Source organism: Hyperolius riggenbachi, chromosome 7 (assembly GCF_040937935.1).
Source record: "Hyperolius riggenbachi isolate aHypRig1 chromosome 7, aHypRig1.pri, whole genome shotgun sequence".
Classification (NCBI taxonomy): Eukaryota; Metazoa; Chordata; class Amphibia; order Anura; family Hyperoliidae; genus Hyperolius; species Hyperolius riggenbachi.
The window spans coordinates 222,418,596-222,435,501 of NC_090652.1; the positions used below are offsets into that span (position 1 = coordinate 222,418,596).

The 16,906-nt window shown below is 49.1% G+C and overlaps 1 protein-coding gene and 1 long non-coding RNA gene across 2 annotated transcripts in view; one reads left to right on the top strand and one right to left on the bottom strand.

The window, feature by feature from the left end:
- The first annotated feature begins 389 nt into the window (after positions 1 to 389).
- LOC137525775 (uncharacterized) overlaps positions 390 to 16,906 on the top strand; it is a 33,862-nt gene continuing 17,345 nt past the window's right edge. Inside the window, exons 1-2 of the long non-coding RNA XR_011023009.1 lie at positions 390 to 643; positions 4,802 to 4,895. This is a non-coding gene — a long non-coding RNA (uncharacterized lncRNA). The remainder of the gene's footprint in view (positions 644 to 4,801; positions 4,896 to 16,906) is intronic.
- Positions 11,869 to 15,251, bottom strand: LOC137525296 (uncharacterized). Its single transcript, XM_068246353.1, has 2 exons — positions 14,266 to 15,251; positions 11,869 to 11,945 (listed from the first exon to the last, which is right to left on the bottom strand). Exons 1-2 carry the CDS (start codon positions 15,249 to 15,251, stop codon positions 11,939 to 11,941), a joined length of 993 nt encoding a protein of 330 aa, XP_068102454.1. The 3' UTR covers positions 11,869 to 11,938.

A 16,906-nucleotide genomic window follows, 5' to 3' on the forward strand; every position in this document is an offset into this window, starting at 1 on the left:
CTTCTCACTTCTGTTCCCATTCAAGGTTCCCTTTAACTAACTTCTCCAGGTTTGCAAGCCTGCTGCACACACGCATAATTACTGAGAAGGCGGAGCTTAACGGCCCTTGAGGCGGGGTTTATCTTGGCCAAAAGGGGGGCCTAGAATGCTTTTCAATTTGGAGGCGGGGCTTGGCAGCAGCACAGAGGGGAACATTTTGGGCAATGTCTAGCTGCTCAGCATAGTCTGGCCCTGGAAAAGACCCTGATCACGTATTATTGCTCCCAAAAGGAATTTACATCCGTGTTTTGTTTTTTTTTAAGTAATTCATCAGCCCAGGATGAGCGTCAAAACTTCATTAACTGATTTCTGCTCTTAGAAATCTATTTCTATGACATCTATATTACAATTCACAGTGTAATTTCTATTACCGGCCGCTAGGGGGAGCTCCGGGATCTAGCCGTCCTCACCATCAGGACAGCCGCGCTCTATGACTGCTTGTTCCTGGAGTTGCTGCCGGAGAATGTCGGCTCTGAGAGCTCTTGGCTATCGGGATACGGAGAGAGAGGTCGCACGTCTGTCACCGCCGCTGCCGCCGCTGTGTCTGGGAAGAGGACGCGTGCCAGGATGACGTCATAGCAGCTACTGTGACGTAGGTGTGCAGGTGGGCCTCACGTGTACAGCTGAGGATGGCACCTGCAGTGACATCACCACTGCCCATCTATCTGCTATTGCTGTGCCATGCTAGTGGATGGGGGCTGTATATAGTGCTGTATGCCATGCTAGTGGATGGGAGCTGTATATACTGCTGTATGCCATGCTAGTGGATGGGGGCTGTATATACTGCTGCATGCCATGCTAGTGGATGGGGGCTGTATATACTGCTGTATGCCATGCTAGTGGATGGGGGCTGTATATACCGCTGCATGCCATGCTAGTGGATGGGGGCTGTATATACTGCTGTATGCCATGCTAGTGGATGGGGGCTGTATATACTGCTGTATGCCATGCTAGTGGATGGGGGCTGTATATACCGCTGCATGCCATGCTAGTGGATGGGGGCTGTATATACTGCTGTATGCCATGCTAGTGGATGGGGGATGTATATACCGCTGCATGCCATGCTAGTGGATGGGAGCTGTATATACTGCTGTATGCCATGCTAGTGGATGGGGGCTGTATATACTGCTGTATGCCATGCTAGTGGATGGGGGCTGTATATACTGCTGTATGCCATGCTAGTGGATGGGGGCTGTATATACTGCTGTATGCCATGCTAGTGGATGGGGGCTGTATATACTGCTGTGTGCCATGCTAGTGGATGGGGGCTGTATGCCATGCTAGTGGATGGGGGCTGTATATACTGCTGTGTGCCATGCTAGTGGATGGGGGCTGTATATACTGCTGCATGCCATGCTAGTGGATGGGGGCTGTATATACTGCTGTATGCCATGCTAGTGGATGGGGGCTGTATATAGTGCTGCATGCCATGCTAGTGGATGGGGGCTGTATATACTGCTGTATGCCATGCTAGTGGATGGGGGCTGTATATACTGCTGCATGCCATGCTAGTGGATGGGGGCTGTATATACTGCTGCATGCCATGCTAGTGGATGGGGGCTGTATATACTGCTGCATGCCATGCTAGTGGATGGGGGCTGTATATACTGCTGCATGCCGTGCTAGTGGATGGGGGCTGTATATACTGCTGCATGCCGTGCTAGTGGATGGGGGCTGTATATACTGCTGTGTGCCGTGCTAGTGGATGAGGGCTGTATATACTGCTGTATGCCATGCTAGTGGATGGGGGCTGTATATACTGCTGTATGCCATGCTAGTGGATGGGGGATGTATATACTGCTGCATGCCATGCTAGTGGATGGGGGCTGTATATACTGCTGTATGCCATGCTAGTGGATGGGGGCTGTATATACTGCTGTATGCCATGCTAGTGGATGGGGGATGTATATACTGCTGTATGCCATACTAGTGGATGGGGGCTGTATATACTGCTGCATGCCATGCTAGTGGATGGGGGCTGTATATAATACTGCTGTATGCCATGCTAGTGGATGGGGGCTGTATATACTGCTGTGTGCCATGCTAGTGGATGGGGGCTGTATATACTGCTGTACGTGTATCATGCAGTTATGTATTCAGTGGTGTGCACATGCCTATTCACTACAATTTTGATTGGCCAATTTTACCACTGCCATGTGGTGTGTGACTCTGAGCTTACTTGCATAATCATTTAGCATTCAAAGTCTGTGGGCCCTCATGTTACGTGGGGGTGGTAAAAGTGGCTTGTGATTGGCCAATCAATTTTGAATGTGTGTATGCACCCTAAAAGTGGCCACTAACTGTCCAATTTTTGTAGCGAAAAATCAATTGAGCGATCAGAAATTCTGATCGGATTGATCAGAAACTCTGATGAGATTGGTTGTAAATAAACCCTATTGATAGGCACAAACGATTATATAAGGCGTCCGATTGGATTTTTGTCAAATAAAAATTTGGCTTTTCTTGTTGGTTGTGATAGAAAGCAAAGATGGTTTGTTGATGGTGTAGTGAACGATTTTTCTTCCGATCAGAATTTTCTGATCCCTCTAACGATTTATCACTATAAATTGGATCGTTAGTGGCCACCTTTCGTTACTTTTCCCCTCCCTCTACTTTAATGTGATATACACAGGGCCCAACTGTTTCGAGTACTCTGGCCCACCCCTTAGGGCCCGTTTCCACTATCGCGAATCTGCATGCTTTGTCCGCATGCGGAGTCACATAGCCAATACAAGTGGATGGGCCTGTTTCCACTTGTCAGTTTTCCTGAGTGTGTTTGTGTGCGCGGAAAATCTGCACGGCAGAGCCGTCAGAATTAGCACACCGCTATGCGAATCGCATACAATGTATTTAATAGGGAAATCGCATGCGGTTTTGGTATGTGGTTTTTCCCACGATTTCACATAGGAAGTAATGTTACTTTACACAGGCAGTGACATGGTTAAAATCGCATACATACTACCCTATGCGAAATCGCAGAAAAAACGCATGCAAAATCGCACCCGCATGCGATTTCGTCCTCGGTGACTTTCCGGCGATTCCGCACCGCACAAGTGGAAACGGGCCTTTAGAATGTGGCTACACCTATTTCTAGGCATTACTGCCCCCTTTCCGGAAGTTTTGATTATCATTAGAGCAAAGCTGCTGCAGCCATCATCTTGTTAGCCAAAGCAAGACATTGAAACACTGGTCTGCCCCTCAGTATGTCACTGCTGCTGCCCTCTTGAATGCTGCTGGTGCTGTAATTATGTCCCTGTGTCTGCACACTGGCCCCAATGTTCAAGCCCTTTGCCCTTCAGCTTACTTCCTTGGTATATCCTAGAAAATTGTTAGCGTCTCCTTAAAGGGATACAGTAGGGGGGCCAGGGGAAAATGAGTTGAACTTACCCGGGGCTTCTAACAGTCCCCCGCAGACATCCTGTGTTGGCGCAGCCACTCACCGATGCTCCGGCCCCGTCTCCGGTTCACTTCTGGAATTTCAGACTTTAAAGTCTGAAAACCACTGCTCCTGCGTTGCCGTGTCCTCGATCCCGCTGATGTCATCAAGAGCGCACAGCGCAGGCCCAGTATGGTCTGTGTCTGCGCAGTACACTCCTGGTGACATCAGCGGGAGCGAGGACACGGGCGTGCAGGCGCAGTGGTTTTCTGACTTTAAAGTCAGAAATTCCAGAAGTGAACTGGAGGCGGGGCCGGAGCATCGGTGAGTGGCTGCGCCAACGCAGGATGTCTGCGGGGGACCATTAGATGCCCCGGGTAAGTTCAACTCATTTTTCCCCGACAACCCCCCCCCCCCTACAGTATCCCTTTAACCATATTGCGTCATCACCCTAGCGCCACGTTACTCGTGCAATAGAACTTGCAGTGTCTGAAACAGCTGATAATCAGCTGGTTTTGGAGACATGCGCATTTGCCGTATAATGTTGCGCTGCCATGCCAGCAAACCACATTGGAAGCTGCATCAAGCACTGCACCATTCCTTGTTTGGAGTGCAGCAATCTATGTACAGAGTGCTCTATTGCTTGCTGTGGCACTGAAGTAAAGGTGCAGTCCGTACAGAGAATGGAGCAGCGCGTACGCAGAAAGGTGCAGTCCATCCGCAGAATTCTGCACTCCGTACAGAGAATGGTGCAGTCATTTAGATGGCTTCTGGTGTGGTTTTCAGGCAGGGCAGCGCAAAATTTAGGGCAAATGCTCATGTCCCTGAAATCAGCTGATAGTCGGCTGTTTCATAGACTGAAAGTTCTTTTGCGAATGTGCATGAGCAACATGGAGCCAGCGTGATGTCACAATATGTTATCAAAAGAACAGGGCGACAGTGCCAATCATTTTCTTTTGTTTCCGTTGTTGATCATGGGAGCTGCCGGATCGATCGAGGCACGTGGCAACTGTAAGGTGGTTGAGCGCAGCAGTTGTTATACTCCCTGTGATGCAATATGGTTATGTTATGACATTTAGGAGAAGCCAACTATCTAGGGCATACCGACACACCAGCAGCCTGAGTCGGCAAAGCTTCTGCAGCCCCCACCTCATCCACTGCAACTTAGGGTGCATACACATATGCAATGTTGTCACTGTCCAATTTCACCACCTCCATGTAGTAGGAGGGTGAACAGATTGTGGATTGTATGAACAGGTTGTGCAGGTAAGCTCTTATGCTACACGGAAGTAGTAAAATTGGCCAATCAAAATTGCATGTGTGTGCCAGGCTTTAGCATGGACATTAACTGCTTTTTGAGCTCACCTCCACCTATCATTTGCCCAGGTCTGGATGAAGAAAGAAGAGCCTGTGGTGACCAGTCCCAGCGCAGTGGTGACCTTCGACACCTTGACCATGGCGCTTGGTGAGGGATCGCTTGGTAAGTCAGCGGGCCTGAGATATCCTCCTGCGCAGGTTACCACGAGCTGAGCTCGGGATAACCGGCAAAGAGGTTAAAAAGGGCCACTGCAGTTTTAAGGCCTCGCTGCAGGGCTGCACAATTCAACACACAAGTGATTTTCTCTCTTCCCCCCCCCCCCCCCCTTTTTTTCCCCAGAGCTCCCTGTTGGTGGGGTCTGATCGCTCCCCCAGTGTTTGTTTTCTTTATTGTATTTATTTTGTAATTTCCCTTTTTTTTTCTTCCCGCCCTCCCTCCCTCGCCAGCCAATCACTGTGATCGCCAATCACCTCTGATCCCCTGGAGGGGACAGCCGTGTCACACAGCTGTCCCCAGTACAGCGCTGCTGTAGATTGCAGCACTGTACAAGGTAATTAGACGGCGGTTTTGCCAACTAACAGTCTCCAAGCTGCGATCGTCACTGGGAGACTGAAGGCGGAGCGCCAACTACTAAGCAGGAGATGTGTGCACGATATCCTGCAATGCGAGACCCAAGGACCTTATGCCAATCGGCGTTAGTCGGTCCTGACACACACACACACGTACACACACACGTACACACACGTACACACACGTACACACACGTACACACACACACGTACGTACACACACGTACGTACACACACGTACACACACACACACACACACACACACACACACGCGCACGCACACACACGTGTACACACGTGTACACACACACACGTACACACGTACACACACACACGTACACGTACACACACACACGTACACACACACACGTACACACACACACGTACACGCACACACACGTACACGTACACACACGTACACGTACACACACGTACACGTACACACACGTACACGTACACACACGTACACGTACACACACGTACACGTACACACACGTACACGTACACACACGTACACGTACACACACGTACACGTACACACACACGTACACACACACGTACACACACACACACACACGTACACACACACACGTACACACACGTACACACACACACACGTACACGTACACACACACACACGTACACACACACACGTACACACGTACACACACACACGTACACACACACACGTACACACACACACGTACACACACACACGTACACGTACACACACGTACACGTACACACACGTACACACACACACGTACACACACACACGTACACACACGTACACACACACACACGTACACACACACACACGTACACGTACACACACACGTACACGTACACACACACGTACACGTACACACACACGTACACGTACACACACGTACACGCACACACACGTACACACACACACACGTACACACACACACACACGTACACACACACACACACGTACACACACACGTACACGTACACACACGTACACGTACACACACACGTACACACACACACGTACACACACACACGTACACACACACACACGTACACGTACACACACGTACACGTACACACACGTACACGTACACACACGTACACACACACACACGTACACACACGTACACACACACACACACACACACACACATGTACACACACACATACACACACGTACACACACACACACACGTACACACGTACACACACACACACGTACACACACACGTACACACACACGTACACACACACGTACACACACACGTACACACACACGTACACACACACGTACACACACACACACGTACACACACACACACGTACACACACAAACACGTACACACACAAACACGTACACCCACACACACACGTACACACACACACGTACACACACACACACACACACGTACACACACACGTACACACACACACACGTACACACGTGTACACACACACACGTACACACGTGTACACACACACACACACACACACACACACACGTACACACACACACACACACACGTACACACACACACACACACACGTACACACACACACACACATACACACGTACACACACGTACACACACACACACCTACACACACACACACCTACACACACCCACACACCTACACACACCCACACACCTACACACACCCACACACCTACACACACCCACACCTACACACACACACACCTACACACACACACACCTACACACACACACACCTACACACACACACACCTACACACACACACACCTACACACACACACACCTACACACACCTACACACACACCTACACACCTACACACACCTACACACACACACGTGTACACACACGTACACGTACACACACACGTGTACACACACACACGTGTACACACACACGTACACGTACACACACACGTACACGTACACACACACGTACACACACACGTACACGTACACACACACGTACACACACACGTACACGTACACACACACGTACACACACACACGTACACGTACACACACGTACACGTACACGTACACACACGTACACGTACACGTACACACACACACACGTACACGTACACACACACACACACGTACACACACACACGTACACGTACACACACACACGTACACACACACGTACACATACACGTACACACACACACGTACACGTACACGCACACGTACACGCACACGTACACACACACACGTACACACGTACACACACACACGTGTATACACACACACACACGTACACACACACACGTACACGTACACACACGTACACACACACACGTACACACGTACACACACACACGTACACACGTACACACACACACGTACACACACACACGTACACACGTACACACACACACACGTACACACACACACGTACACACGTACACACACACACGTACACACGTACACACACACGTACACACACACACGTACACACACACACGTACACACACACTCGTACACACACACACGTACACACACACTCGTACACACACACACACGTACACACACACTCGTACACACACACACACACGTACACACACACACACACGTACACACACACGTACACACACACGTACACACACACGTACACACACACGTACACACACACACGTACACACACACACGTACACACACACACGTACACACACACTCGTACACACACACACTCGTACACACACACTCGTACACACACACTCGTACACACACACACGTACACACACACACGTACACACACGTACACACACACACACACACACACGTACACACACACACACACGTACACACACACACACGTACACACACACACGTACACACACACACGTACACACACACGTACACGTACACACACGTACACGTACACACACGTACACGTACACACACACACACACGTGTACACACACACACACACGTGTACACACACACACACACGTGTACACACACACACACACACACACGTGTACACACACACACACACGTGTACACACACACACACGTGTACACACACACACACGTGTACACACACACACGTGTACACACACACACACACACACGTGTACACACACACACACGTGTACACACACACACACACACACGTGTACACACACACACGTGTACACACACACACACACACACACACACGTGTACACACACACACACACACACACGTGTACACACACACACACACACACACACACACGTGTACACACACACACACACACACGTGTACACACACACACACACACACACACACACACACACGTGTACACACACACACACACACACGTGTACACACACACACACACGTGTACACACACACACACACACGTGTACACACACACACACGTGTACACACACACACACGTGTACACACACACACACACACACACGTGTACACACACACACACACACACACGTGTACACACACACACACACACGTGTACACACACACACACGTGTACACACACACACACACACGTGTACACACACACACACACGTGTACACACACACACACACACGTGTACACACACACACACACGTGTACACACACACACACACACACACGTGTACACACACACACACACACGTGTACACACACACACGTGTACACACACACACGTACGCGCACACACACGTACACACACGTACACACACGTACACACACGTACACACATACGTACACACACGTACACACACGTGTACACACACACGTGTACACACACACACACACACACGTGTACACACACACACACACACGTGTACACACACACACACACACACACACGTGTACACACACACACACACACACACACGTGTGTACACACACACACACACACACACACGTGTGTACACACACACACACACACACACACGTGTGTACACACACACACACACACACACGTGTGTACACACACACACACACACACACACGTGTGTACACACACACACACACGTGTACACACACACACACACGTGCACACACACACACACACACACGTGTACACACACACACACACACACACACACGTGTACACACACACACACGTGTACACACACACACACGTGCACACACACACACACACACACACACACGTGTACACACACACACACACACACACACACACACGTGTACACACACACACACACGTGTACACACACACACACACGTGTACACACACGTGTACACACACACACACACGTGTACACACACACACACACACACACACACGTGTACACACACACACACACACGTGTACACACACACACGTGCACACACACACACACACACACACACACACACACACGTGCACACACACACACACACACACACGTGTACACACACACACACACGTGTACACACACACACACACACACACACACACACGTGTACACACACACACACACACACGTGTACACACACACACACACACACACACACACACACACACGTGTACACACACACACACACACGTGTACACACACACGTACGCGCACACACACGTACACACACGTACACACACGTACACACACGTACACGTACACGTACACACACACACACGTGTACACACACACACACACACGTACACACACACACACACACGTGTACACACACACACACACACACACGTGTACACACACACACACACACACACACGTGTGTACACACACACACACACACACACACGTGTGTACACACACACACACACACACACACACGTGTGTACACACACACACACACACACACACACACGTGTGTACACACACACACACACGTGTACACACACACACACACGTGCACACACACACACACACACACGTGTACACACACACACACACACACACACACGTGTACACACACACACACACACACACACACACGTGCACACACACACACACACACACACACACGTGTACACACACACACACACGTGTACACACACACACACACGTGTACACACACACACACACGTGTACACACACGTGTACACACACACACACACGTGTACACACACACACACACACACACGTGTACACACACACACACACACGTGTACACACACACACGTGCACACACACACACACACACACACACACACACACACGTGCACACACACACACACACACACACACGTGTACACACACACACACACGTGTACACACACACACACACACACACACACACACACACACGTGTACACACACACACACACGTGTACACACACACACACACACACACACACGTGTACACACACACACACACACACGTGTACACACACACACACACACACACACACACGTGTACACACACACACACACACGTGTACACACACACGTACGCGCACACACACGTACACACACGTACACACACGTACACGTACACGTACACACACACACACACGTGTACACACACACACACACACGTACACACACACACACACGTACACACACACACACACGTACACACACACACACACGTACACACACACACACACGTACACACACACACGTACACACACACACACACGTACACACACACACACACACGTACACACACACACACACACGTACACACACACACGTACACACACGTACACACACACACACACGTACACATACACACACACGTACACACGTACACACACACACACCTACACACACACACACCTACACACACACACACCTACACACACACACACCTACACACACACCTACACACACCTACACACCTACACACACACACACCTACACACACACCTACACACACCTACACACACACACACCTACACACACACACACCTACACACACACACACCTACACACACACACACCTACACACACACACACCTACACACACACACACCTACACACACACACCTACACACACCTACACACCTACACACACCTACACACACCTACACACACACACACCTACATACACACCTACACACACCTACATACACACACCTACACACACCTACACACCTACACACACACACCTACACACACCTACACACACACAACCTACACACACCTACACACACACACACACCTACACACACACCTATGCAGAAATTCAAATCGCCGGGGTCCTCAACCTCCCAGGCTTCACACACCTGGTCCGCCGGTGCTCAGACACTCAATGGTTCACCACTCCACCCGTATATTCACAGTAACAAAGGAACGAGGTCGGCACTCCAATGGCGATAATAAACTTGCGTTTATTTAAGGTTGCAAACACGACATGTTTCGGGGTCACCCCCTTCCTCAAGTGTACAAACAACCCTGACACACTGTCTTCTAATATACTCCAACCCCTTAAGTGCACCACACCCTTCAAACCAGGACACACCCCTCTGGTCACCTGACCAAGGTGATGTCGTACAGATTAACCCCTTAGGATCAATCAATACTTCATTACTTGCTGGGCACTACACATATAATGTCTACCCAGAAAAAAACACTAAGGTAAACATGAGCGAAAGCATACATAAGCCTAAGCAATAGCACAGCTATTCCAACCATATTAGAAATGTCAATTGAATCAATTTATGCAGTGACTCACAAACCCAGGGATACGACACGTTCCCTTTCTCCACCGCCCACCACACGATGACACTCATCATGACCTAAGGGAGAAAACACATCATAAGACAATTATCAGCAGAGAAAACATTATATTCAACTTGTGACACATCACAGGAAGCATTTTAAACTAAACATATCGTTTAAACCTTTGGGGCTCACTGAATCAAGCCTCCTCATCCATCTTGCCTCCTTCTGCAGCAATAATCTATCCCTATCTCCTCCTCTAGTGAGTGGGGGTACATGGTCTAGCACCATCCATTTGAGCTGCGACACACCGTGACCACGGGTGTGGAAATGCCTTCCCACCGGTGTGTGGCTGCTCAGTTTGGACGGATCAAACCCTCGGATAGAGCCCCTGTGTTCCTGTATTCTGGTCTTCACATCTCTTGTGGTCTTCCCCACATACAGCATTCCACAGGGGCACTTCAATGCATAAACCACAAACTCACTGCAGCAAGTATACATAGATTGAATTTTAATTTGTTTCCCAGAATATGGGTGCATGATATGCTCACCTTTAATAATTGCGCTGCAGCAGTTGCAGTTCATGCATGGAAACGTCCCCCGTTTTCTGGTGAGCTTGCTCATCTCCACACATCTTTCAGAAAGGTCAACCTTACTGACCATGTTTCTTATTGTTTTCCCTCTTTTATATGAAAACAATGGGGGTTCCCTAAACAATTCTCCATACGTGGGATCCTGCTGCAACACTGGCCAATATTTATTGACAATTCGCCTAACTGCCCCTGATTGATTGCAGTAGGTTTGGACAAACGGGATCTTTTTAGAGATTTGATCAATTTTAGGTTTCCCCTTCAATAATGCCTCTCTATCGGTCACGCCCACCTCTTTTCTCACTTTCTCCAGTGTTTTAGGGTCATAACCTTTAGACACAAATTTAGTTGTCAATTTCTCAGCGGCCGCCTGATACCCCTCATCTGTGGATGCTATCCTCCTGGCTCTTAAAAATTGTCCCTTCGGGATGGCTTTAAGAACATTGCGATGATGAAAACTATCCACTCGGAGCAAGTTGTTACGATCTGTTGGCTTCGTGTACAGATCTGTACGCAACCCCTCCTGTGATACAGAAATGGAAACATCCAAATACTGTATTACTCTATCCGAGTAATCCATAGTGAACTTAATGGTAGAATGAGCAGCATTAGCTTCATTCACCATTTGTTGCAGCTTCTCAACCTCTCCCTGCCACACTATCAGGATGTCATCGACAAACCTATAATAACCAACAATTTCTTTGCAATATTTGACATTTTTAACAAACATTTGCTGATCAAGCTTGTACATGAACAGATTGGCAAATGATGGGGCCACCGGCGATCCCATACTCGTGCCCTGTTTTTGTAAATAATACTCATTGCCGAACTTAAAGTAGTTGTTCACCAACACCATCTCCAAGCAATCAAGCAGGAAAAAGATTAAATGATTATCCATGGAGGTTTCCAATAGCAACTCCTCAATGTATCTCATCCCCTCCTCATGAGGAATTGAGGTGAATAAGCTCTGTACATCAAGGGTTGCAAGTATCACCCCCTCAAATTCAACATTCAGAACTTTCAACCTTTGCAGTAAGTCAGTCGTATCTTTTAAGCACGAGGGTATCCCCTTAACCAAATCCTGCAGATAATGATCCACAAATTTAGACAATGGATACAGTACTGACCCCACAGCTGAAACTATTGGGCGACCGGGGGGCTGAGTCAAGTTTTTGTGTATCTTCGGTAGTAAGTACAAAAGTGGAACCTGTGGATGCTCCACCTCTAAGAACTCCGCAGTACCCTTTGTAATCAGGCCCAATAACAATGCATCATTCACCATGTGATCCACTTTGGTCTTAATGACCCATGTAGGGTCATTTCTACATATTTCATAATGGCCAGGTACTTGTAACTGTCTGAGAGCCTCTTGTACGTACTGTTCTTTGTCAAGGACAACAGTGGCACCCCCTTTATCTGCTTTGATGACCATAATGCTGTCATTACTCTTTAATGATTTCAATGCTTGTTTCTCGTCACATGTTAGATTATCTTTACACCTGTGGCCCTTGTTGCCCCAATCGCTCTGCACCTCAGTATAAACAAGGTTTTTAAACATTTGTAGAGATGGTGTCATCAAATCCGGCATCCACTTACTCTTTTTCCTCAGTGTGCCACTCGAGGTACCACCTGTAGAATCCTTGAAACACATCTTTAACTGTAGGCTTCTAATAAACCTGTGGAACTCTATTTCCCAGTCAAAAAAGTCACGGGAAAAAACAGGTATGAAGCCTAACCCCTTATCCAACACCGACTGCTCTGCCTCTGTTAACACATGTGCAGAAATGTTCACCACTAGGGTGCTTACCTCTTCCCCTGTTTCCCCCTGTTCCTCCGAGGGTAGTGGTCGCGTGGAAGGGGTGCCCTGGGGTTGCGGCGAGGCTTTGCTGAATCTACTCCTCTGCCTGCCCCTCCTTTGCCGCTTCCCCCTCCTGTGTCTGTGGGATCCTGGCCTCCCTGAAAATCCTGTTGGTGGTCAGTTGATTCGGAGGCCGAGCTGTAGTCAGCCCCTGTACTTCCCCCGCTGCCGTCCGGCTGTGCAGGGCCCTGCGGGTGCTGTCCCCGCGGTTTCCTCGGTCTCCGCTGCGAGTGCCTTGGCTGCCGATGTGGCCTGGGATTTCCTCCACTTCCTGCAGCCCCACTTCCGGGTGTGTCACCTCCTTCTGGGGACGGCTGGGGACGGCGCTGGGTACGACGTTCCTTCTTCCAGGTGTAAACTCTACCCAGCCTGTAGTCCTCAGCGTCCCTGGCGATCTTACCCTGCTTTCTCTGCAGAATCACCTGACGGGCCTCCTCTAGTTTCTCCTGTTGCTCCTGGCACAAGCTGTCAAACTGCTCCTCCGGTAATGTGGACCTTATTTTATCCTCTTTCTCCGCAATCTGTTTCTTAAGGCCAGTCACTTTTACGTGTAGCCTTTCCACAGTTAGCAGCATCACATCCAGGCTTCCCTTATTAAGAATCTCAAAGAACCTGGTCACAAACAAGGGATCATCATTCAGCAAAGTTAATCTTAAGCCAATGCGATATCCCCTGGGGATGCGTTTGCTCCTGATGTACTCAGCCAGAAATGATTGATGCAACGTGAGGCTCAGGACTTGTTTCTTTAGTTCGAACAATTCCTTTTGTGTCACCACATCTGCTGCTCCCGGGGCGGTGGCGAATGATTCGCATTCCACCTGGCTTAATATTCTTGTGATGTCATCATCATTATAAGCAAAAGTCACTGCAAAACTAACAGGTTCCAACAACTGTGCTTCCGCTGTATCGACTTCCAGACATCTGTCGTTGTCCATTGGGGACAAGGGAGTACTCCCGGCTGGTGAAATAGCAATGCAGAAATTCAAATCGCCGGGGTCCTCAACCTCCCAGGCTTCACACACCTGGTCCGCCGGTGCTCAGACACTCAATGGTTCACCACTCCACCCGTATATTCACACGTCCCCCGTTTTCTGGTGAGCTTGCTCATCTCCACACATCTTTCAGAAAGGTCAACCTTACTGACCATGTTTCTTATTGTTTTCCCTCTTTTATATGAAAACAATGGGGGTTCCCTAAACAATTCTCCATACGTGGGATCCTGCTGCAACACTGGCCAATATTTATTGACAATTCGCCTAACTGCCCCTGATTGATTGCAGTAGGTTTGGACAAACGGGATCTTTTTAGAGATTTGATCAATTTAAGGTTTCCCCTTCAATAATGCCTCTCTATCGGTCACGCCCACCTCTTTTCTCACTTTCTCCAGTGTTTTAGGGTCATAACCTTTAGACACAAATTTAGTTGTCAATTTCTCAGCGGCCGCCTGATACCCCTCATCTGTGGATGCTATCCTCCTGTCGTGTTTGCAACCTTAAATAAACGCAAGTTTATTATCGCCATTGGAGTGCCGACCTCGTTCCTTTGTTACTGTGAATACACACACACCTACACACACACCTACACACACACCTACACACACACCTACACACACACCTACACACACACCTACACACACACCTACACACACACCTACACACACACCTACACACACACCTACACACACACCTACACACACACCTACACACACACCTACACACACCTACACACCTACACACACACACACACCTACACACACACACACACACCTACACACACACACCTACACACACACACACCTACACACACACACACACACCTACACACACACACCTACACACACACACACCTACACACACCTACACACGTACACACACACACCTACACACACACACACACGTACACACTCACACCTGTACACACACCCACACACACCTACACACACCTACACACGTACACACACACACCTACACACACACACGTACACACACACACACACCTGTACACACACACACACCTACACACACACCTACACACACGTACACACACACACCTACACACACACACGTACACACACACACCTGTACACACACACACACACACACACACACACCTGTACACACACACGTACACACACACGTACACGTACACACACACGTACACGTACACACACACGTACACGTACACACACACGTACACGTACACGTACACACACACGTACACGCGCGCACACACGTACACGTACACACACACGTACACGTACACACACGTACACACACGTACACACACACACACACACGTACACACACACGTACACGTACACACACGTACACACACACACACACACACACACGTACACACACACACGTACACACACACGTACACGCGCGCACACACACGTACACACACGTACACACACGTACACACACACACACGTACACACACACGTACACACACACACACACACGTACACACACGTACACACACACACGTACACGCACACACACACGTACACACACACGTACACACACACACACACACACACACACACACACACACGTACACACACACACACACACGTACACACACACAC

Excerpts from the sequence above, each read along its gene's own strand:
- LOC137525296 (XM_068246353.1), bottom strand. The coding sequence starts at position 15,251 with ATGGACAACGACAGATGTCTGGAAGTCGATACAGCGGAAGCACAGTTG.